At 45.2% G+C, this 24,772-nt stretch overlaps 2 protein-coding genes and 2 non-coding genes across 5 annotated transcripts in view; 2 read left to right on the top strand and 2 right to left on the bottom strand.

The window, feature by feature from the left end:
- The first annotated feature begins 3,128 nt into the window (after positions 1–3,128).
- tmem132a (transmembrane protein 132A) lies at positions 3,129–11,865 on the top strand. Of its 2 annotated transcripts, XM_035637017.2 has the most exons (14): positions 3,129–3,315; positions 3,881–3,952; positions 4,968–5,194; positions 5,309–5,521; positions 5,604–5,806; positions 6,412–6,552; positions 6,652–6,906; positions 6,996–7,148; positions 7,522–7,717; positions 7,808–7,951; positions 8,136–8,338; positions 9,252–9,471; positions 9,565–9,756; positions 10,219–11,865. In XM_035637017.2, exons 1-14 carry the CDS (start codon positions 3,294–3,296, stop codon positions 11,149–11,151), a joined length of 3,174 nt encoding a protein of 1,057 aa, XP_035492910.2. In that variant the 5' UTR covers positions 3,129–3,293; the 3' UTR covers positions 11,152–11,865. The 2 variants fall into 2 exon arrangements, with proteins under 2 accessions (XP_035492910.2, XP_035492909.2); XM_035637016.2 differs by lacking the exon at positions 3,129–3,315 and having other exon boundaries at positions 3,459–3,952.
- A 1,856-nt stretch (positions 11,866–13,721) lies between these two features.
- trnam-cau lies at positions 13,722–13,793 on the top strand. Its single transcript has one exon. It is a non-coding gene; the product is annotated as a tRNA-Met (tRNA).
- Positions 13,794–14,095: 302 nt separating this feature from the next.
- trnak-cuu lies at positions 14,096–14,168 on the bottom strand. The gene has a single exon. It is a non-coding gene; the product is annotated as a tRNA-Lys (tRNA).
- A 1,124-nt stretch (positions 14,169–15,292) lies between these two features.
- Positions 15,293–24,772, bottom strand: part of LOC118312445 — a 37,305-nt gene continuing 27,825 nt past the window's right edge. Inside the window, exons 17-20 of the mRNA XM_047333912.1 lie at positions 22,061–22,154; positions 21,704–21,819; positions 17,836–18,220; positions 15,293–17,081 (exon numbers count right to left, since the gene is read on the bottom strand). Of these exons, the coding sequence (XP_047189868.1) occupies positions 16,423–17,081; positions 17,836–18,220; positions 21,704–21,819; positions 22,061–22,154 (1,254 nt within the window). The 3' untranslated portion in view covers positions 15,293–16,422. The remainder of the gene's footprint in view (positions 17,082–17,835; positions 18,221–21,703; positions 21,820–22,060; positions 22,155–24,772) is intronic.

Here is a 24,772-nt window from a genome sequence, read left to right as displayed (position 1 = left end):
TCTGGTGGTATCGGCGTTCTGTATCATAAACACTTTGAACACCCACACTGCGTGATGAGGTACGGATGAATCTGGGCCAATAGATTCATCCGGAGTGCAGGTTTACTGACGTCCTGAGTACAACAACACCACAACTAAGGCTGAAGTGCGCCACAAATGCCGTCTCGGCGCGTTTCGTGCTCTGACGCTGGGCCACACAGCTAGTGACGTCAGCCACTGTAGCAACATTAGTTGCTGACCAGACAAGATACGGAGGTGGAGGTTGGATATCCACACGACATTCAAATTCATTACTGATATCATTGCAGTGTGAATAGAATGCTGTTAAAGGATTAAGAGTTATCCATCTGAATATCAGGAGCCTTCTTGTAGAAGCTGACCTTATGAGAGCATGTGTTTCTCACGTCAGACCCAATGTGGTCGCACTATTAAACAGCAGTGTTTCCGATGAGGAAATCCACATTGAGGACTGTGTTTTGTTTCGAAAGAGGATGAGGTTTAGCAACACACTTGACTACTAGTTTAAAACCACAACTTGAAATTACTCAAGTTGATCCTGATTATTTTCAGGGACTTAACTCTCAGTATATTGGACATGTGGTAATAGGAAATCTCTATACACTTCCATCACCCTAACCCCTGACCTTATGAATCCACTAAACATATGTTGTGTATGCAGTACAAGGTAAAACATATACTTACTTACATGACATTGTTTTTTCTTCCTGTCCAGTTGCTTCAACTCATGTAATGTGAGTAATGTACTTGTTTAGCTTAAAACAGGTATAAATCTATTGTAGTGCCATGAGAGGCAGTCTTAGTAAGTGAGAGTGGGGGAGTTCAACCAGGAATCTTCAACAGACGAGTCTCAAAGTATCAACATAAAGTTCTTAGTCCAAAATTCACAAAAAATCATAAAAGTCCAACTTAAATACTGGAGGGAATTACTCTTCCTCCAAATGTCTCAGCAAAGCAGAAAAAAAATATAATCTTTATAACAACCAAAATACATTCACTGCGTCACGGGAAGTGTAGTTTGTTTGATGGCGGCCATTTTGGAAGGTCAAATATCCCATTAGAGGACCTATGCTCTTTTGTGCCACATAGAGTAAGGTTATCACACCATTAATTGTTTCTTTATGTAATATGGTATTTGGTGCTGCAACTACACTGTGAATTTAAATGTATTAATGTAATGCAAAATATGGAGCATTGCCAGATGAATAAGGACTGTATGACGTGCATCGGACGGAGTGAATTCTGAGAGGCTGCTTTTCCATTTTCCCCTGCTCCGTTAATCTTGTCTCCTCTCAGTGTCAGATCCATTGTCTGCTAAGCCCCTTCTGCTCTATTACCACACACACACACGCACGCACACACACACACACACATTTGTTTTGTTGATGTCTTTTGAGTTTTCAAATTTCGTCGAGAACAATTTGGTTCTTGTCCTGTTCCAAGTATTGGATTTTTGGTGCTTCTTTGATTCATAGTTGTCCATGAGAGAGAGAACATTATAAGACACAAATGAATGTGATGTTCAGGTGATTATCCTGTACGCAATCGATAGAAGCAGGGAGGAACTGGGTTGGAGCATCATCTGACCATGACATGATTGGTAGAATTATCAAGCTGAAGCTGAAGGTCTAGTCCTTTTCTTTGACAGGCTGACACTTGTTCACATCTGACTGCTTGTCTCACAGCTCAGAGAATGAAACTTGCAAATGCAGACGTGAATGTTTAAAGTGCAAAATCAGAAACATTTAACAAAGTCACCAGAGCCACCTAAAACCACTCTTGTACCACTCTATTGATCTCATTTAATACTATATGTGTTAACAGTTCTTTTCCTAAAAATGAGATTATTTCACTGCAAAGCTTCAAATGTGTTTGGCCCAGTCAGGCAGTGGGCTGCAAGTTGTTCATCAATAAAAACCAATGGACCCAACTGTAGAGTCACTAACAACCCCCCACTGTGACCATGACTTGGTACAGTACCGATCACAGTCATGGCAGGTCAGGGCTTGTAAACTGATGGATGTTGACAACAGACACACCGGGTCAGAATTTTACTGCTCACCTTAGTTTTCTCCTCCAAATAAACTCAGCTAACCTCCGTGTTTATGTCAAACCTGTCTGCTCACCTGATCTTTTTCTTTTTTAAGGGTGGTTAGGCTCGGGCACAAAGACTACTTGGTTAAGGTTCAGGTAAGACGGAGGTCATGGTGAAAAGTAAGTACAGTGATCGTTCGTGTGAAAAGGATCCAGCATCAAAGTCCTACACTTCATTTCCCAACGTCTCCATTTATAAAAGTATCATTAAGTCAGCGACTGTATAAATAAAATGGACGTACACGTAGAAATTGAAGCCAGCGGGGAAGTGCCTGAAGCCTGTATTATCTGGAATCACCAGCAGAGGGCGACTCCACGGGTTGTTTCTATGGAAGTCCATGAGAAAATGACATCGGTATACTCTTTACAGATACGTTTATGGTCTCAGTCGCTAGTTTCAAGTCTTCTTCAATACAGCATGATGTTCATTTCGTAAGTTATGAGATTCGAAGTGAAATAGATGAACTCGGTATGCATTTGGGCGTAGATACGGTGTGATTGACAGCTGTCAAATGGGTGCATGACAAAGGTGTAGGATGTTGACACATGCTCCTTATAGACAAGTCATAATTCCCGATGACAGGAAAATATGAACAGGTCATTTTAATATTTTAAAATTTGGAGTTCACAAACATTTGACCTATTAACACAGTTAACAGTTCTGCCGACCAGTTACAAAAAATGAAATTGTAATAACCATCCTGTCAACACTGACATCACACGTGTACCGTGTGACACATGACAAACTGGGAAACAGAGCACGGACACGGAGCCAGGCAGGCCAGACAGGCTGGCCAGTACAGTGGAACAGGGATTTTGTAAAAGTAGCTTTAAATTGCAAACAACTGTGTCGAGCAAAAAGAAGCAACTAAAAGGGGAGGGGTGAGGTCAGAAGCAACATCCATAAGAAAAGAAACGAGATTGTAAAGAAGGGGAGGGGGGGTGGACGTGGGGAGAGGGGGGATTATTTACTGATTCAAACACATAAATCCGTATTGTGCGACAGAGAGGGAACGAGGAGAGTAGACCAGCAGAGAAGACTGGGAGACAGAAAAGAGCATTGGTTTACTCTGACTGATTTTCTTTCTGGAATTGTTTTTGTGAAGATGTTTTTTAAATTCCTGTTGCAAAATGTGAAATGACAGAGGGATCGTACATCTGAAAAATGCCTCGAGGAAAAGATGGAATCTGGAGTTGAAGTAGGTGGGTAAAATAACTGGAGTGTGTGTGTGTGTGTGTGTGTGTGTGTGAGTGTGTGTGTGTGTGTGTGTGTTTGAGTGTGTGCGGTGTGTGTGTGGGACACACTGTCAATATTATTTGTTTATTTTGTGTCCCTCTATCTTTATGCTATAATCATTTTCAACACTAAGTGTTCACATCCTAATCCTAATCCTTCTTGTTCATTTTGGCAATATTTCCTGAAAAAAATAATCTGTCGATGAAGAGCTGTGATTTGCTCAAAAGCTGCAGAGGAAGTGAATGAATTTTAAAACCAGTGGAGACTCTTTTTTTTTTTTTTAACATTCAGTGATGTGATATTCCTTCATATTTATGACTGCGTTCGTATGGTTTAGACATAAGCAACAATTAAAGAACATGGTCATCATCTGTGGTCGTGGTCATGTCAACTTAACTTCCTTAAATCATGAGGCTGGGGAAATGTTTTTCAATAATCCAAAATGTCAAACGTTGCTCAGACTGGTGCAGGATGTTGCTAAACGTTATGTGATAGAGAACAGTGTCATGCTGCGATACTGTGTTGCATCAGGTCAGTGGGTGATGGCGCGTGTCAGCTGGTCCGGTGGGAGCATGCTGCTGCTCTTTTGGATCTTCATAGCAGGTGAGTCTTTACTATGGTGAGAGTCAACATGAACCGTATCTGTTTATGGGAATCTTTCTTGTTCATGGCTGTTTGCTCCTTTTATTTTTTTATTTTTTCCTCCTGTTCTTCTCAGCCTTTAATTCTCTCACACTATGTATCCCACACACTGCTTTAACCTTTAAAATGAACAATTCCATTCATTTGAAAAGTTTAAATGCCAGACACTAGATCACTGAAGAGCCCATTCTTAGTGTCAGCCACCTGGGGGCTTCACGCTTCTCATTACTTAATTGCAAACTGGCCCATGATTGGTCCTTAACTATTGTGATATCAAAAATCTCACAGGCGTTAAAGTTGAGATTCAGCAGGAGCTCTGAGAAACGTTCCCTTGTTCGGCAGATGAAGGTGAACGCAACCTCAGCCGTGCACAGTGAACAAACAACAATAATTCAATTGAAACAGTGTTGAACAGGCCTTCACCAGCTCGTGCACGTCAGGGGTGCTGGTGTTTTTTGGGTGTTTTTTGCTCATGTGACGCAGTGATCGTTTCAGTTGACCATACTTGAGCATCAATATCTACATGTCTCCTGGTCAGCACACCTATCAAACATGTGCAGGTTGGAACAGGGTGGATCTTTGAGCGACAACAACTTCTTGTTCCATGGCGACAGATTGAAATGGACACGCCAATTCAACAAAAAGACAACAGCTTCACAGTTCACCATAACTGCCAAATTTGAAACTGGTCCGATGAATTCCTCTTGGAGGAATTTGTTTGTGTGACAGCTGTAAGTGAGGGAAACTCTTGGGATGTTACATGTGCCTATAGCACATTTTGTACATCGGGCTACTTCATTGAAGATTTATAGAGGGACCATCACGCCATTTGGCCACATGCAACATTTAATGAGTTTTCAAGCACCTTGAGTTTCTCAAAAATGTGATTAATTTCTCTTGATCATAATCATAAGAAGGCTGACATGCCTCACTCTCTAACACACTCCTCCTTCTCTTTTCTTTTTCACTCCCTCAGTTCCTCCGTCCCTCCTGCAGCCTCCTCTCCCTCCTTCCCTGCCCGTCCACATGTCAGTCGTCCCCCCTCCTTGGCAGTTCCTCCCCCTGTCCCAGGCGGAGCTCGGCCCTCTTTTCTCCAACTCCAGCCCCTTCTCCTTCTCGAAGAGCCTCTTCATGGTGCCCCCACCCAGCTGGGGCCCCCGACCGGGCCTCCAGGCTTCATTTGGCCCTTACTCAGTGACAGAGGTGAGGGGAAAAGGACGGGGGAGATTTGTCTTGTTGGGTTAACTGAGGATCTATGTTATAGTTCTGCACCGACCTCTAAAGCTAATAGCGTCATACCTCTGCGTCTTTCCACAGCTCGTGTCAGAGGCCATCCTCCCTCTCTCCCCCCCTCTGTCTGCCTCCCTCCTGTCAGAGCATGTGGAGAGAGAGAGGGATGAGGATGGGCAGGAAAGGTTCAGGGTGAGGACACTGTTCCACAAGTGGGGTGAGACCAACCCCAGGAGGACCTGTGTTACCCTGCATGCCTTCAAAGAGACCGAGGAGCACAGGGCCTCCTGTATAATACAGGTGAGAACCTGCAGTGTTTCCTCCCTGTCTTCCTCAGTTATTCAATGTTTCTATCCGTCCATCTATCTGTCCTGTCTCCCAGCCTCCACTAGGGCTATGTGTGGTAACTCTGACCCTGCCCAATGACTGGTTCGAGGTTCAACGCACAAACCAATCACATAAGGATTCAAAGAAGTGGCGTGGTGGCATCCACCCTCACAACCCCGTCCACAGGCGGGAGCGGCTGCGAGGACATCACCACGGCGGCCTTGTCAACCGTCAGCGTGGGACTTCTCCTTCACTTAGGTGAGGTGTCTTAAGTTGATCATTTATTCTTCATTCCATGTCAAATAAATCATTACGTCAATGTAGAAACACTGAGATGATGTCAGCCATCAGTGATGTGATGTGACTGTTCCATTCCAGTACTTGGGGCTGATTATCTCTACAAAAACATTGTAGAGGTAATCAGAATGACTTCCTCCTTTTTAAAGTCAATTACACTTTAAACTGGACCAATGTTCCCATTATATCACTATGTCACCGCGGTTTTGGGTCTGCAATGTTAAATTTTCCTTATTATGGGGCAATTTGGTTCTTTGGTATATATATGTAGGTGAATCAATTATGCTAATGAACAAATGTCACAAACAAGCACCCTCATTATGAACAGATTGCATTCTTTAGACTGACATTAGCAAATTACCACATGTTTGTGCAGTTGAAAGAGTTTTGGAGTGAGAGAAAAATTCAAGAACATGAACATGTTGGTATTTGCAGCCCTTCATCTTCAGACAGGAGGATGAGGTCTAGTTCTTAGAGACCCATGGATCCTTGTCTTCCTCCGTGAGCTGCAGGCAACGATGATCCTCTAATCAGATGTGACACATTGCATTTATGTCTTCATTTAGATTCCATCCAGGTGTGGATGGGGACCCCCGGGCAGATGTTCCGCAGGCCCTCAGATACCCAAAGGGCCCCACGAGAAACCAGATACAGCTTTACTACTCCGCCTTCGACACAGTGGCCAACCCAAAGCTAACACCACCAGGGTAGGTTGCAGAGAGTGTGATAACATGCGGAGACTCCTCCCTCTCCGACTCTCTCTTCTCTCTCGACAAACACCTGTCGACCTGCTTGTTCCCATCCAGATGTGTGGAGGACACGGACGCTCAGTCCCAGAGGCAGCTCCTCCATATCAAAGCAGTGGCACTGAGGGAGGAGGAGGAGCGGGAGAGCAGGACCAACGGACAAGAAGCCTGCTTGAACAGACAGGAAGAGGAGGAACTTAGCCTGGACTCACACGTCGTGATTCGCTACCACAGGGGCCCGGTCCTGATAGGACAGCCAATCAGGATGTCTGTGAATCTGAGGTCCAACTTCAGCGCTGAGTTCGTTGTCATAAGGTTTGCACATGTGAAGTCAAGCTGCCTTCTTTTTCTTAGAATACCGCCAACAAACTACAATTTAAAATTGAAATTCTGTGTGTCTTCAGGCTGAAGGTGAAGAAGGGCTTGGTGTCGATGGTGGCCCAGAGGACTCTGACCTCCGACCTGTGGACAGTGAACCTGGAGAGGAGTCAAGGCTCCAGACACGACGTGGTGTCCATCCTCTGCCACAAACACAGCACACTCCAGCACACACACAAGTAGGCGGAGTTTGGTTCCACCTCAGTTCCGTGTGTCGATGAGTGACAGATGCAGACCTAGTGAGGCTCTGTAGCTAAGGTTTTTTCTTGGCACATGTCCCATCCTTCAACCAAGTTTTGTGGGAATTCATTCAGTAGTTTTTGTGCAATCATCTTCACAAACAGACAGACAAGGGCCCAACCGTCATCTGCTTGGGGGAGATAATGAGTGATGGTTCAGATGTAGAGATGTCAGAACTTCCTAGCAGAGTCCTCATCTGTGTGGTCTCACTGGTATCACTGAATGATCCCTCTGCAGTAATTGTTTCAGAAGTAGAAGCTCTGAGTGATGACCCACTGACCTGCTCAGTCTGCAATCTGTGTCGCCCTGCAGTCCCGTTGTCCTCCAGCAGGTCGCGTGTCTGTCGGTAGACGGCCTGAGGCGGAGCTTCGGCGTCGCCATGACAGTGTCGGCCAACTGGTGGGTGGAGTACTCGGGGCGTAGTAACCCCCCGTCGCCACGAGGGGCAGCGGTGAGCACCTTCTCGTTCACGGATCGACACATCTTTGGCATTGCTCCCATCACAGAGGTAAACGTCATGTATGGATTGATGTACTCGACTAATGTGATTTGCTTTGACTTGAACATGATACACGATTGAGTGTTTTCTGTTCTTCAGAGTAACAAGATCATCAACACCGCCATACTGACCAACCAGCCAGTGTCACTTCCTGTCATTGTGCTGGCCGTAAGCCGCGGTGGGAGGGTGTCGGACGTCTCCTCGGCCGTCACGTGCCACTCCACCAATGAGAACACTGTCAAGGTGCATCATACATTATCAATATCAGACTAACTTGGCACACTGGTTAGCTTCTGTACGTTCCCACATCTTTAACCAGGACAGCTTGAGCTAGGTTTGAATAAAAACAAGGTCCAATAATTCAAATGATATATAAATATGATAGAGCCTCAAATGTTGTTGTTTTCTGTCTCCATCCTGACCACAGGTGTCCAGTGATTGCTCCACCCTCTTTGTGGATGGCAGCGAATCAGGATTGGGCAACACCTGTGCCGTGGTGGAGTTCGTCCTGGGCACGCTCAGCGGCTCGGTGTGCCTCGAGGTGTGGGCCCCGTCGGTGCCCCTGCGGGTGTCGTTGTCAGACGCCGTTCTCAACGCCATCAGTGGCTGGAACCACTTCACGGAGGACGGGTAACGCGACAGACCCATTGAGTTCTGGCTCTGTGTTCATTATTTGATTCATTCATTTAGTTATAGGCTTTCTGTGTGTTTCTCTACATAAAGAGAATCAAAACTGAAACCCTACTGTTTCCTTTTGAAGAATCTAATTCATTCTCACGACGGCCTCACATATCATACATGATGGAACCTCAGTTGCCGTTACTGTTGTGATCTCAGAAAAACCTCCCTCCAGTGTCTCGCTGTTGTTTTATTCACAGAATGAAAATTCTGTGGTGTGGAATATACTCCTGTAACACAATGCCTCTAGTTGTTTATGTGAACGCATGGCTGAAAAGCAAGTATATCTGCCACCTTAGGTGGAAATACAGTGGCCCTTTTTTACTATGATGCATCAACAGTTGCGTGGTTCTCAATTAAAACAGAAATAAATAAAAAATGATATCTGTCTAAGAGTCACATTAGCACAAAGTTCCTGTCCCCCCCCCCCTCCCCCCCCTTAGAGCTTAACTCATTGCCCTAGATGTTTTCATAAAACACGGCTTAGATTTAATTTTCAATCTTTGTGGAATATTTAAGCTCAACAAATGTGAGTAAACTGCATAGTTTTGAGACAACAGTCATATTGGTGGTAAATCTCTATTTATTTAACCAAAAAAAACAGACCAGCTGTGCAAATCTCTGCGATGAGTGTTCTGAATTAATCCTCCTGTCGCCGCCAGCTGGGATTTCTCATTTCTTAGCAACCCAAGACTCTATCATATAATCTACATTCAGTGAAGTGCAGACACGCACATAATGTACCAAGTTTGAGACTGTTTCGTTCTGTTTTCAGTCTAAAGGGCTTGAGAACAAATGATGTGTAACACACACACACACACACACACACACACTTGCGTTACCCCCGTGTGTCCTGCCTCTTCAGGTGTGTGCCGGTGTATCAGCGCTCCGCGGTTCAGGTTCTGACTCAGTTCACCGCTCAGGACTCACGCAGCAGGACTGTACATCTCTTACACTCGTCCGATTGGTTCGTGGATGTGACAGAGTTGGTCCATGATTGGCTAAGAGTAGAAGACCCGGGAGTGGCTTCCATCGGCACCCAGAACGACCTGATTGGTTTACGGCCGGGAAAGACGTCACTCCATGTAGGTGATACTTATTTCAGTTGGACCTCTTCTCTTCCCTCTATCATCATCATCATTATCATCATCATCATCATCATCATCTCTCTCTTTCAGGTTGTGTCTGAGCAGTGGGACGGTGTGCTGGGCAGATGTGACATCACTGTGACCTCCGACCCTGTGACCCCTGCCGACCTGTCCGTGCAAGTGGTCAGCGGCCTCGGTATGTCAGTCACGGGAAGCCCCGCCCACCCCTCCATCGTCACGACGACGGTGACGGCCTACAACATCCTGTACAGCCACCAGCAGGTTAGCGAACGGCCATTTATGATGTGTGAAGACTAAATTCTTTTTATCCTGCGTCCACTGTCGCTTCACAGATAAAGCAGATATTCAGTGTGAATCGCCCACATGTGAGTCCCCCTCCCACAAAACCTTTCTGTGTACGTTTCTGAAACCTTCTCACCAGCTTCACATCATGACTGACCCGCTAAGCTGAGACCTTCTGAGAGACCTTGAAGCCACCCGGAGTCGTGACATACTCACCGATTTGAACAAATATTGAATCCATTGCTGTGAAATTTTGTAGAGACATTCCGAAGAAGCTTTGTCAACCTTCAGATGCCAGATGATCGTGTAGTTGCTGCTGGTGATGATGATGATGATGATGATGATAATGATGATGATTAAGCCAAAACAAAAATCCCCACCAGGTCGGTGACTTGTGAGGCCTAATCGTCTTTTCATTCACATCTTCTCATTTCTTGGCAGGAGGCCTCCATCAGCGCCTGGCTTCAGTTTAGCGACGACACCGCCTCCCTCCTCTCCTCGTTCAGCGACCTCCCCCATTTCCTGCGTCTCTCCTCACTGGCTGAGACTGTGGTGGTGGTCACACCGGGCCCCAACCAACGCATCTTTGCGCAGGGCGACGGAGGGGGGCCTCTACTGCGAGCAGAACTGCTGGTTTCAACGTGCACTGACCAGCCAATCACCTCCAACTTGATCACTGAAGGCATCACGGACTGGACAGACGCCGGAGGAGGGGGCAGGACGAGGAGGCTGGCGACGGGATCCGGTTGGATAAGAGTTAACCTTGACCTGGGCTTCCTGCAGCCAGCACGGGACAAGGATGAGGAGGGTGAGGAGTTTGAGTTTGACATTTCAGACATGCTGGTGGAGTCGGACAGCAACGTCTATACGTCCAACTTTGACGAGGTCAACAGAGGGAATGTGAGCCACGACTATTCTGACAACCTGAGTGCGAGGGTGACTGATCGGAAGTGGAACGAGGTGGGGAACGGAGGGATGGTCAGTCGGAACAACCTGGAGAGAGCTGCGCTGACGCCGAGCCAGGAGGAGAGCTCTGTGTACTTCTCCCCGAGCCAGGAGCAAGAAGGAGAGAGGGGCGAGGGGGGCCACGACCGGGGAGCTCGAGAGTTGGAGGTCGGCGTGGGCGCCGTCCTCTCTCTGCTCGGCCTCTCCGCCGTCCTCTTCCTGGCGAACTGCCTGCCCTGCGCCCTGCGCGACAGGAGGAAGGCGGCGGCCGAGGAGGGGGCGGAAGGGGAACTCGAGGGAGGCGCGCTGGAGAAAGGTGAGAGGATGGAGAAAGAGGCAGAAGACAGCGAGGCAGGGAAGAGGGAGAAGACAGAGGGTGAGGACCAGATCAATAAGGAGGATGTCAAACAAGTAGAGATCGTTTGCTGACCCACTCACAGGCTTCGGCTCGAACATGACGCTGCAGTTGAAACCTCTTCAAGGTCTAAACCTGCTCTTAAAATGTCAAGCTAGTAAAAGGTGAAGTGACTGAACAGTCTGTTGTGAGGCTCTGGTCCTTTGAGGAATAAAAAAGATTGAACTACTCCTTCAAACTCTGCATGCAATGAATATACGATGGTCTTTCAGCAGCAGGGGTTGTTCAATGTGGCACTGTAAGGAAATATTTGGAAAAGTATTAAACCCACTGTGAAGAACAACATTCCATCAGCGGTTAAACCACAGCGTCGCTCTAATACACTGTGTACAGACTGCGGTCGCTCTCGCCCACAGCGGAACCGTGGCGTCGCTCTGTTTAATCTGTACTTTTGGTTGCACGTCCTCCGAGCCGAGGTCCGTGGTTTGGAAACAGTAGAATGTGATTGTGATCTAGTTTGAACATACCCGTGGGCCCATTTTGCCATTTTTCCCACAAACCATTTAAAATGATGTTTTTGTCATTGGTTTATATGTTTGATTATGGACGTGAGGTGTTTGTTTCAACGACAAGAAATGTTTTTCTCCTCAAGCAAAATGGGGAAATAACTGTCTCACCTTGTAAACCTTTGTAGTCCAGATGAATCCTGGGACAGCATCACCACAAGTAGCCCTGAACTGGCTGACTTAGGGAAAAACTACAAAAAATAAAGCTTTGTTCAGTCCTAACTTTGAGACGTCTGCATTTTTAAGAGTATCAGGCTGGGTCAGAGGCCGTAATGACTATTGTAGTCACAAAAGCAGAAGATGTACCATCCATCGTCATCGCTGGACAGAATTACAGGCGGAAGCAAAGTGTAAATGTCTCGTGTGGAGCCCACACCACGGCTCGGCAAGTTTCCTCTGGAGGTAGCGAGATGAAAAGCTTTCATACATTCATAAACAGTGTTGGTGTATATGAAGATATGCCCAAGGGTACATTTATATGTACACAACAATATCACTACTGTAAATACTAAACAGAAGCAGAGAGCACCCTGTAATCCTGTTGACACCACAGAACGTACAGTTGTAGCAGTATGTCACACGAAGTGCACCCAGATATATTCAGTCCATCAGATCTTTATTCCAATGAGTCGAGTCTTAATTCATTTATTTGGGTCTTTATTTAGTCTATCTGATATCTTTTAAATCACTCTGGTCTTTAAAAAATCACTAAGGTCTTTATTAAATCATTCAAATCTTTATTCAGTCCACCTGTCAATCAAAGAAGCAGTCGTTAAAGTAGGTTGACTGACATTTATTTATTTTTCTTTAATAAAATACATATTCGGCCCGGGACGTGCAATGACAGCAAAGCTTTTCTGTGGACAGATGAAATTGATATTGAAAATGTGCCCATGGGTACATTAACATGTTACATGATGGAAGTAATCCAGCAATCTTCCTGTTATAATCCCGCTGAGGCGCATCATTCATAGTTTCAGTTGGAGCGTGTCAGCAGTGAGTGCAACTGGTTTGAGATGGAATTATTCGTGGATCTCATAAAGGGCCACAACCGCGAGGATCGAGTGGTCCTGCAGATACAGTGTGTAGAACACTGGGCTGCATGTTATGCCAGTGTAAATAATATTTACAATAAGCTCCGGACATTTTTACTGAATAACAATGTGAAAATATTTCAGTAAAGTTAGTAAGAATCCTGCAGTTCATATCCTGCTCGAGTTAAAGTTAATTTTCAGCAAAATATCCTTAAAGTAATAAAAGTAAAAGCTGATTTCATGGTAATAGAAGGTCTTTAGTATTCTCCTTTTTCTACTTTGTTTGTCATGTAGATTTAATTGCAAATTGATAAGATTACAATTAAATCTAAATACCTGGGTGTTATCAACACTCTCCACTGTGAAAAAATTAATTCTCTTTTAGACTGCTTGATTATTAATCAATATCAAATATCACAAATGTCATTTACAAAAGTATTCAGACCCTTGGCTGTGGTCAGGTGCATCCGGTTTGCTCCTTGAGATGTGTTTAGAACCTGATGAGGTCCACACAGTCCTCACAGTACGCGGAGACAATTCATGATTCAAGCTTTTTGAAAAAGTATTTTTGAATGAAATTATTAATAACAACAGTAAATTTCCTCTGAAACGGCATAGTACAGTAGAATTATTATGGAGTAGAATAAATCGGATCTCAAATGTGCTCCCAGGTACAGGAGATGTAACTTCCAACCAATTTCAAAGTCTTCAAGTTTAGATCATCTAAGAATCAACACTCACAATTTGACATTCTCAACAAAAAATGTTGCGAGAGTTACATTTTGAAAGTATTTGTTCTTTCTACCAAAACGCAGTAAACTGTATTAGCTCGCAGTGCCCTCCAGTGGCACAGAGGTGGAACTACATGTATAGAATGGCGAGCCAGACAACATCGAGTGAGAAGATATAAAAAAAAATAGAAGAACCTGCTCACAGTACATCCCACAGACAGAGTGACTGAGATTTGATTTAATATACAACACGTCGTGACTCGTGACTGAGATTTGATTTAATACATAACACTTCCTGAAGGGCGTCGTGCGGAGCAGAGTGGCGCAGCGGAAGCGTGCTGGGCCCATAACCCAGAGGTCGATGGATCGAAACCATCCTCTGCTAATTTTTGTTTCCTCTCTCTCCCGGACACAACAATTGAACAGACGCACTCGGCTTGGCATCGTCGTTTTATGTCATTTTTATTGAAAGTGAAACGATGAAACGAAAGCCTCTGGGTACAGTACACACACAGACTTACACTTCTGTGACTTGCCTGTAGTGATGAGTCTAATGTAGAGCTCACGACCACTTACACTTTATATTAACGAATGCCTACGTGCCGGTGAGCAACTGGCGTCGTTGCTGATTGGCCAATGCGGAAGACTAAGGAACTGGGGAAAATAAAAAAATAAAAAAGAATTGGCCGCCCAACGTGGGGCTCGAACCCACGACCCTGAGATTAAGAGTCTCATGCTCTACCGACTGAGCTAGCCGGGCGCGGGGTCGATGTGTTTCAGTAGCCAACTTGTGTGTCGTCGGATAACAAAATAAATGATGTTTACATTGACAACAGATTGTAGACGCGTTCTTATTACAATGGAAACTTCATCTTACCTAGTTGTGGCCAGATCTGGTGCTAACGAAGGCTCATGGTGTGTATGGGACGTATAAATAGTGTATATAAAAAATTATAAAGTTGAAGAAGCACCTTGACGACATCAGTGGCTTCGAGCATCTGCAAAGTGTTTAAAGAGCTAATGTGAGGCCAGAACCATTTACATTCAAGTTGCTTTGCATCAATATTGTCGGACCTCTCAGCATCACTGGGCGCCGACTGGAAAGTGGAGCACGCTGAAATAAACATTTAGCAACAAACAACGTATAAAAAAGTGATGTGAATTATTTTAAGTAATATTTGTGAACTTGTGATATTTACTTTTCTTGTAAAATGTTAACGTCAATGTTAAATCTGAATGTCAAATGTTAAATCTAAATGTCAAATGTTAAACCTCAATGCTAAATCTAAATATTGAATCTAAATGTAGAGTATAAATCTAAAATTGAAGGCCACTGATTGTCATGGAACAATGGATGCAGGTTGAATCAGGCAGACGGAGACAGTAGATGCTCAATATTGAGGGTTCTTTCTCAGGGTCTCGTTGTTTTTTCTCTGTGACTAATTTTTCCTCTCTGTAATTCTTTCCAGTGTGCGCCGCGCTTGAAAATTTCTTGAGAATACTTGAAAGTGCAAATACTTGTTGTATTTTCCTTGATAAAGTATTACGTCTAAACCGTCTACTGTCTATGGTTTTGACCTTTCTTAAGCTTGTCCAACGCGGGTGGTTTTAGGGAGGCAGCGGGTGAGACACGCCTGTGGGTGACACACTGCTGCCAGTTCATCTCCACTGATCAGATCATGTGTTGCTCTCATGTTTCTGTTTTGCTCCCTCACAGACGTCTGCTCTTATGGAGCCAGACCTGTGTGTCCTCACAGGCAGAGAGTCACGGTCAATCTTTTGTTTTGTGCTCTCATCCCTGTTCTTCCATATGCACGAGGACTGGTGATAAACGCTTGGATCACAAACTGCATTAGGGTGACAGTATAAAAACACGCGTGTAGATCATCTGTTCTTTCCATTTAATCCTCTGCAGAAACAGGCAGAACAGGGTTGTTGCTACAGACCTCTGCATTGATGTCCTGCAAATAACTGTGCAGTTCAGTCATCTGTGAATTGCGTTACTGATTCCCTACAATATATTTCTCTTCACAGTGATACACAAGTTAGAGGGCGATGGACAACGTGTTAGTCCATTTAGTATAAGAATCAATGACATCACTAACAAACCACAGTCCACTGGGACTGTTAATGTGCTCTCACCAACACCCAGGTAGCTGTTAGACACTTGCATGTGTTTAAAAATTAAAATGTCACAGTGTTTTTTGGGAAATTCAGGCAAGTTTCAAATGTCTGCACGTTCATAAGTCGGCATTTTGTAGCATGTGCTGAAATCGAGCTGCACTTAATTGAAGCAGACTGCCTGGAACTACACGTTTGAATGAGACATGTTATATCTCCCTTCCCTTCAGTGGATTAAATAAGTCTTTGTGCATGTAACAGGTCTGCTGAGAAAAAGCCCAAAGTCCTCGGTAAACCAGCTGCTAAGAGATCGCTACGTGATTGGTTGCCGCTCTTATTCGTCGTTTTAAATGGCGGCTGGCGACCAACGTACTAGGGGCATTATCCTCACCTTCTGCTCCGGAGTCTTCCCTTTGTCCTTCGACAGTGGCAGACATGAAAATGTGGCAGAGACAGACAGAGGCTGGAGACAGGAGCTGCAGGAATGGACAGTCTGTGGAAACTGATGGGTTTACTGAACATTAGAGAATGAAAACCTTTTCAAGTGGTCACCCAAATTAAAATTATGAACCTGAATATGAGCATATGTCTCATTTAAAACTCTAAAACAACATAACCTACATGGTGGTAAGTGGTCAGGAGTATTTTTTGGCTTTTCGATTTACAGAGGTAATGGTAATGCTCTAGTCTTATAGAGCATCCAAAGCACTTTACAGTATGAGTCACATTCACATTCATGCAGCATCGCTATACACGGCACGTGATCTATCACTCGTCATTCATTCATTCATTCATACGCTTCCAGAAAAAGGCAGAGTCCCTGTGTGTGTGTGTGTGTGAATTCAATTCTACTAGCAATGGTTGTCCTTCTCTGCCCAGGCGCTTGTGTGTGATCAGCCCAGTCCCAACCCTCCCCTCAGCTGTGGTCCGCAGCCTGTGGCGGACTGCTGGTGCGTCCGCAGATTGCATATCCAGGCGAACCTCTTCCCACACTGCTCGCAGCTGAAGGGTTTCTCCCCCGTGTGAACTCTCTGGTGCTTCTTCAGGTTCCCGGCCTCGGAGAAGTGCTTGCCGCAGATGTCGCAGCGGAAAGGCTTCTCGCCCGTGTGGACCCTCTCGTGGGCCTCCAGGTTGGACAGGCCAGAGAAAGCCTTGCCGCAGGCGCGGCATTCGTAGGTTTTCCTGCGTTGCTCGCCGGGCACCATGGCGGCAGCCTGGCTTTTGGTGTGGCGAGCCAGGAGGCTTGCTCGATGCTGCGCAGCGATGGCCGCCTCTATGCCGGCCAACACTGCCGGGGATACCCTGACAGGTAAAGCTGAGTGTGGAGCCGCAGAGCTCATGGTCCTGCAGGTTGAGCTGATACCAGAGACACATATTTTATCACCACTGTCGGTGTTCGTGGCAGCAGCCGTGCTGTGAACACTGTGCTGCTGCTGCTGCTGCTGCACTGACTGAGCACTTCTGATCGTGGTTGCTGCTCTGCTCCACGGACGCTGGGAGGATGGAGCCCGCATGCTCAGAGTTGCAGGCGCAGACGTCCCTGCTGACAGAGCTGGAAGCAGAGAAACACGGAGTCACCACACTTTCATCACTTCATCATTTTACTCAAGATAATACAATTTTTTTCTTGTCACACTCGGCAGATACTGCTCCCATCGTGCGTCTCACAGAACACACAATAAACACTTCATCGCGTATACTGTATCAGTCCGCACACACTTCAAGAGGGCACTTGTGATGCATCCTAAATCAAGACATGTGCGTCTGCTCGCGTTGGGATTTGTCATTCCCTCTGCCGTGCTGAGTGAAGCATCATCTCTGCAACCATGTGTTCACCTGAAGTCTGTACTGTACTGGTCCCAGAATAAATGTGAGTTTTGAGGCTTCATGTAAGCAGATCATAAAACAACAATGTTTGTCAGGTGAGGGCCCTGATGAGCTGCGCTGCTGACGGACAGATAGTTCTGAGACTGACTGGAGGCTGGAGTGGCACCAACAGATCGATGCTTCAGCAGCCCACACTGCTGATGACAACTGAATTGAATAAAAATCAATATAACCTTTACAAAGATAAGGACAAGATTCCAAGCAATAGCTCTCTGGGGGAAAAAAACATAATAACACACAGTACCAAAGTCTGGGTAAACAGTTGTTCTTATGTAACTTTCCTGCCTCGGAGGAGAACAGGATTGTTTGGAGGGTCTGTCGGCTTCCACCCTGAAGCTAGAACATGAACTAAGACTGTCAATCTCTGAGTAATGTGTCTGACATGACGGTTTCACAACTGTCTGATGCCGGCGTATTACCTTGTGACGCAGACGGCTGGGTGTGAACAGTGGAGAGTCCTCCACCCATCCTCGCCGCTGAGGACACTGGTGGCTCAGTGTCCACGATAGTGACTCCATCCGGGTTGCAGTCTGCCGAGTCGTCAGCGCTGAAGGAACACGAGGGGCCGCCGGGGGCCGACACGGACTCATTATCAGGGGCCCAGCGGGTGAAGAAGGTCTCCAGCTCGAACAGTGAGTAATCGGAGGTGAGAGCGGCGCCGTTACTGGATTTCTGGGCTGGTGGTGGTTGCCGTTGTTTTGCGTCGGGGTTGGCCGGCGTGTTGGTGTCTGGTACCCGGAGCTGGACTGACACTGCACTGCTGGAATCGTCTGATGTCATTGGGGTCGACCGGGGGGCTGCAGACTGGGGAGAAGGAGAGACCGTCATTAAGACCTGGGTTACTGGACTCAAGGAACAAGCTCAGTGTAGTGTAACTCAGGAATTCATGCAGAGTAGAGATACAGCAGAAGGACACAGGGTCGTCTAGGTGACGGTGGACCAACAGTTCATCACGTCAGTGTGCGAGTGACAAGCATGACGCATTCATGTAGCACTGTATCAACTGGGAAATTAGCATTAGGACTAAAAACAAATGCAACAAGAAACCCTCTAACAATGTACAGAAAATAAAGATGGACGACATGACCGCTCCCCAAAAGTGAAGCCAAATCATCTTGATCGCCCCCTGGTGGCTGGCTGGCTGTGCAGACCCTGGCTCCAAATGACGTGAAAAGCACAAGATGGCAAACACCTGTATCTGGCATATTTTAGCTTAATTTTTGTACAGCGGTAAAAAGACAGAGTTACATCTGCAAATTCTTCTAGCCAACATGACTCTTGCTTATTGTATCTGTTCACAAAGAGATGGGTATTCTCTCAAATGACCAGCAGAGGGCCACTCACTGGTTACAAAAAGAAGTCAGTTTCTATTTAAGTCTATGAAAAAACATGACTCCACTTCTCACTTGATATACATTGTCAGTAACTATTTTCCTGAGGCGTTCATGGTCTCGAACGCTAGTTTCAACTCTCCTCTAATACAGCATGATGCTCATTTTGTAAGTTATGGTCCCATTTGCAGACAAATAGACGATAAAGCACGATGTGCATTGGGGCATGGATACTGTGTGATTGACAGCCAGGACACACAGAACCAGCTGGATGTACAGTACATGCTGAGGGCGGCAGGACAGAAACTCTCATGCTGCGGAAAAGACAATGAATGAGCCAGAGATGTTCCGAGGTCTAATTTGTTCAATACGAATCAGAAGGGGAAACTGATATATGTTTATATGTTCTTCTTTTTCTTTCTTGTTTGACAAACACTGGTTTGTAGTGTTTGTATTACAGTGTTTGTGGATGTTTCATATGTCTGACGGAACAAAAATTTGAGTAAAAACTTAAATGACCAAAATATGAATCAGAATATGATTTGCTGTGTGGGTTAAAGACTTGAAGATAACATTGTGTCACAATTTTGTAAATGTTCGATTTGTAGTAAAAACACAAATTCACGTTCATGTTTTGTAAAGTTTTAATTACTTACATTTCCAACTATGGACACTGTTTTTTACAAAATTGTGACACAATAGAAAATCAACTGCTGTTACATTCACAGGACATGTTGATGCTACAATAGCTAGTCTTTGACACAAGTCACAATACAAAATAACAGAAGAGAAGATGGAAATCATAGACTCTGTATTATTCAGAGCAAACTAAATGTATTTCCACTGGAAGAACATGATTTAAATATATGATTGAAATACTTGGTGGATATTTCTGCCCTGCGCTGCCTCTAATGTCTCATCATCTCAGTGGCTGTGAGGTTTTCTTTCTTTGCCTTGTTTTGTATACGTGCACTCGATACGGTCAATTTGTTGTCAGGGCCTCGATTTACCTCGATCTGTAGGTCAAAGGTCACAGCCTCACATCTGAGACCGACTGATTTATTTTTAATTCCCCATGTTTTATAAGCATATTTGATCATACACAACAGAGTTATGATCTTTTCCACTCTGCGGCTCTCACATTCTCTCTTCCAGAACAGAATTTTTCACTTAAAATTAACAAGGAGTCTGCATATTTGTCCTCGAGGGCAACCCCATATTTCTTTTCAGAATAGCCAGCGTAATCCTGCAGTGATGATTTTAATTTCTATTAGGATTAGTTGGAAAATTAAACTGTGTGTGTGTGTGTGTGTGTGGTCTGACAGGCAGTCATGGAGGAAAGGAAAGGATTCTCCCTTCCGAGTTTCAGGTTCTACTTTTTTCAATACCAGTACTGTAGAATATACTATATTATACTATAGTTTGTTGCTGTGACCCGAGTGAAGATGTTGAGTTTTATAAACAGGAACTTGACGGCACTCAAAAAGAAAAGAACAGGATCAGTAATGGAACACCGGCCTGTGTTCCGCCGCAGCTGTTTGGAAGTTCAGTGATGACTGTGCTCAAAGTCCTCGAGGTAAAAATTCCCAGTTTTGGGTTGAAATGAAATCTAAATGAATTCTGGATAATTAATTCTATCACTTTGCAAACAGAACTTATAGGTTGTATATAAATGAATTCTTTAAAACGACACAGTTGGAGGGTGTGACTTTAGACTTCTTTCACTGTGCGTACGGGGCTTTCAGATGACATTAGGCAATGTCGCTTCTCTCTTATCGACCAGTCAAAATGAAGACGAGGTAGGGCTTACGCTGTCAACATTACAACAACTGATGCTGAATGTCACTGACAACTCAGATGTGTACGACCCATCATCGAGTGCCGAGTGGTGTTCCTGTGCCTGTTGGGCCAGTGTCTTTTGTCACAGCGAGGAACAAAGTGTTGACGTTCACAGTGTGGAAAAAATGCTGACGCACCACAATGATGAGGGCTTTGTAACCGAGCAACAGTAAACACATGCTGCCTGTGGACACATTTCTCTGTCCAAAACAGAGTGGTGAGTGTGACGTGACTCTGATTTGTACTGATGAACATTGTACTGAAATTTTCACGAGGGCCATATAGTACAGGTACTCCTCATTGGCTACTGTTTGAAATGTTTCACTTTGAGGTCATCTGGAGAAATGTAGAGATATCTATGCTGTTTAGAACAGTTAAAAGACGATGTCTGCTTGTCTTTTAAATAAAGTCTATCACTCTTCTCATCTAGTATTGATGAATGCTCACGCCCCTGACTGCAGGTCTATGTCTGTGGGTGGTGTCTCTTCTGGTGCTTCTTCAGGTTGCTGGGGTCCGAGAACCTCTCGGGGCAGAGGGAGCACTGGTACGGCCTCTCCCCGGTGTGGATGTTCCTGTGGATCTTCAGGTTCCAGAACTGGGAGAACTTTTTGCCGCAGATGCTGCAGCCGTACGGCCTCTCTCCGGTGTGTGTCCTCAGGTGGGATTCTAAGTTTGCCTGCGAGCTGAACCCTTTCCCGCAGAAGCGGCATATGCAAGCCCTCTTCCTGGGGATTTTCTGCTGCGTGTTAGCGCTGCTGTAGCGGCCCTGACACTTACTTGGACCCGGGTCCAGGAACAGTTGTGACCCCTGAGCCGACAGCCCCCCCCCCTGTGTGTCACCCGGAGCCTGAGCGGGGCTACACTCCTCTGACAGATCGATAACAGGACACTCCTGCTCAAAGAAGGCGTGGAAGCCTTTGGAGCTTTCCACAGCCAATACCCTTCCTGCAGAATTCTCAACAGCCAATCCCCTCCCAGAGCTGCCAGGCTCCGCTCCAATGAGTGTGTCTGGCAGATATGAGAGGGGGGCGCAGTGTGAGGACGGCCCTGGGAGGCTGTTGTCATGACAATAACCACTCCCCCCATTAGTCCACAGTGAAGAACGGCCGTAGCTGACCTCTGAGAAGCCCCCCCCAGACTCCTGCAGGTCACACAGCCGATTGGTGGAAGCTTGTGCGGCGTCATCAAAAGGCAGCGCTCCTCTGTAGTCATCTGTACTCGACTCCACCAGCCCTGGACACATGGACAAGAACACAGATTAAATGGAGATCTGTTCTCCGTGTCGCTGCAGTGTGTGCAAACCGGTGGCTGACAATCACACACCGAAAGTGGTTTGATGTTGGTCGTAAACTGGTGGACATTTTCCTATTCGTTTGATCTGCTTTGCCATTGTACAAGAAGTGAGAATCGTATTTCAAAATCGAGAGAGGAGTGTTGTAAGGATCCCACGGGGTGATGGACATGGCCCACTCACCCTCCTGTATGCTGAGGCCCGTCTGGCTCAGAGCTCCCGTCCCCGGCTCCACGTTCTCCACCTTCACCAGCACCACGTCGTGCTCCTCCTCCTTCTGCGGACACAACACCGAGAGGAAATGTGTGAGCACAACATGACTGTGGCAGATCCAACTTGAGTCCAAATGTGATGAAGAGGATCAGGAGAGTCACATAAGATTTTATAACCTTTGTTTGAGTGGAGCGGTGTCAGTACTGGTCCCTGTATCAGCCCCCCACAGTGAAACAGATACGCAGTAAAGAAATGCTTAAGGTCATTCATAAACTATCAAAGTGCTAAAACTGAGTTAGTGGTGACTGTGGAGGAATGGAAGCCCGTTGTTCTCTCTGCAGTGAGGTGAACATTTTTATACTAAAGTTATATCATCTTCTGTTCATATACAAAATATTGATTGGTGTAGCTTTAATAATCCAAATTATATTCCTGAGTGTTTTTGTTGGAAAACCCAACAGTGGCTCTCAAGTAGCTCAAAGATAAATACTCCTCTGCGTTCGCTTGTAGAGTTGCAGTTAATCGATTAATCGATTAGTAATTGACTACTAAATTAATCGGCAACTATTTTGATAATTGATTAATCGTTTCAAGTCAATATTCTCTGATTTCAGCTTCTTAAATGTGAATATTTTCTGGTTTCTTTGCTCCTCTACGACAGTAAACTGAATATCTTTGGTGTGAGGACAAAACAAAAAATCATGTTGCGGTTTGGGGAACACGATGGACATTTTTCACCATTTCATGGACCAAACAACTAATCGATTAATCGAGAAAATAATGGACAGATTAATCGATTAGGAAAGTAATGGTTCGTTGCAGCCCTGTTTGGATGCAAAGCTCCTCTACTGAGGCAGAACCAGGTGCAGGAGAAATAACGGCAAAGCTCCGGCTGATACCAAATCGTACAGCTTTCTCACGCTGTCGTGCTCCTTTGGACAATTAAACTCAAAGTCAAGTCTTCACAGTCACAGTAACATTTGGTTATACCATCAATATATATCATATCAATGCGAGTGCTGGGCAAGGAAGGTGAAAGTGAAACCTACAAATGAGGAACATCATGAGCTTTATACACCCAGCACGACTCAATAATTGATTGATGATTCATTATTTTCTTGTCATTTTTTCTTCTGAATCATGATTGTTGTTGTTTCAGAGAAGGGGTTGGTTAAATCAAACACTCCACTTGATAATTGTGCATTTTTATTCCACAACTGAATGCAAAATATGTCAAACTATAAAACATACGTAATGTGTTACATTTAGAACAACCCCACACATTTACATGGGGTAAATGGATCCCATGCTCAGAGCCTGAATTCCAACCTACAGCCTTTTCTCCCACCATACATCCTCGGAGTGTCACACTGGTTAAAGTCGCCTCCATACAGTCCAAGCTGCTCACTCACCAACCCTGTTTACTCTTTATGGACGAGGACAAGGGCCACGTGAAAAAACGCTTTGGAAGATAAAAGAAGAAAAACTAGAAGGAATACTGGATTAAATCTCACGTGGTTGTTTGAGGCAGTCTGCTCTGTGGAGGACTCCCCACTTGCATCAGCAGCGTGTCCAACACCGAGGCAACGTTAGCTGCTTTGATCCGCTGCTCTTACTGTCGCTCGGCCGCTGACCTGTGACAGGTCGGCCCTGTCCACCCACTGGGCCCTTCGTTACTCAGGAGTGACATTAGCGTTCCTGTTGAAGGGGCCTTGGAAGTGGGTCGCCCTGGCTGCGTTGCTTTGAGGCCGTCGGTCTTCAAATGCAGCCTCCGTGGGACTTTATTGTCAGATTAAAGTTTCTATGTGACAATACAGTCGGGGCCAAAATCTGATTTCTGACTGATTTGGTTGTGCTTGCAGCGGAACAACGTAGTCAGCATGTCTGAAGTGTGACTGGAAACATTTCTATGTAACGGCACAACAGCTGGTGTATGGGTGATTTACACCATACGTTATACTGTAACTTTACTGTCCTCCGTTTCAGGGACAAACATTTTGATCTTACATAAACCGACTGCAGAATGTTCATGACAACAGCTTTGTTAGGTCTATCAACAAGTACACAATCCCAAAAATATTTTAGATGTTTTCATCCCCACCGTAGGACTAAGATCTTACATCATCTTATCATCTAAATCTGGTGATGTACGACATTTATGTTATTGTTCAAAAACTAACTGTCTCTTCCCTATAAAACTGTGTGTGTATCAAAGTCCGGTGTGTAATTCCTCCGTTATTGTCCTGAAACTAATAAAAACACATCAGAGACACACACGTTTATTTTGACTCAGTCCAACACACCATCCTTCTGCTCCACGTGTGGATTAATCTGCCGCTGATTAAGTCCCCAGAAGATGCACTGTCTCCTCCTGCTTGTTTGATAAAACTACGCTGAGCTTCTGTTTTAGGAGATCATCTAGGCTTTTTAATCAAACTATACAGGGCTGAGAGCCGCAGGCAGAGTACAGAAGTCAGAAATGGCTGAAGGACAGACTGAAACGGTGTTGGTGGGATTTGTTCACAATAAAAGCTTTTTCCTTGAGGTTGCTTCTGGGACAAACGCGGCAGAAAAGCTCCTCTCGTCTCCAGCTGTGTGTATTATTACCAAAGCATGTGTTTAGCAGAAAGATATGAAACAACACATGCCAGGTCTACATGTTGGTAAAGATGAGTCCGATCT

Source organism: Scophthalmus maximus, chromosome 8, assembly GCF_022379125.1.
Source record: "Scophthalmus maximus strain ysfricsl-2021 chromosome 8, ASM2237912v1, whole genome shotgun sequence".
Lineage (NCBI taxonomy): Eukaryota > Metazoa > Chordata > Actinopteri > Pleuronectiformes > Scophthalmidae > Scophthalmus > Scophthalmus maximus.
Note: the sequence above shows the minus strand (reverse complement) of the source record. Positions and strands in the feature narration are given on the sequence as shown.

Coding starts and splice junctions, on each gene's coding strand:
- tmem132a (XM_035637016.2), top strand. CDS start 3,664: ATGACTGCGTTCGTATGGTTTAGACATAAGCAACAATTAAAGAACATG. Junction 5,522..5,603: donor GGGCCTCCTGTATAATACAG/GTGAGAACCTGC, acceptor CCTGTCTCCCAG/CCTCCACTAGGGCTATGTGT. Junction 7,952..8,135: donor CCAATGAGAACACTGTCAAG/GTGCATCATACA, acceptor TCCTGACCACAG/GTGTCCAGTGATTGCTCCAC.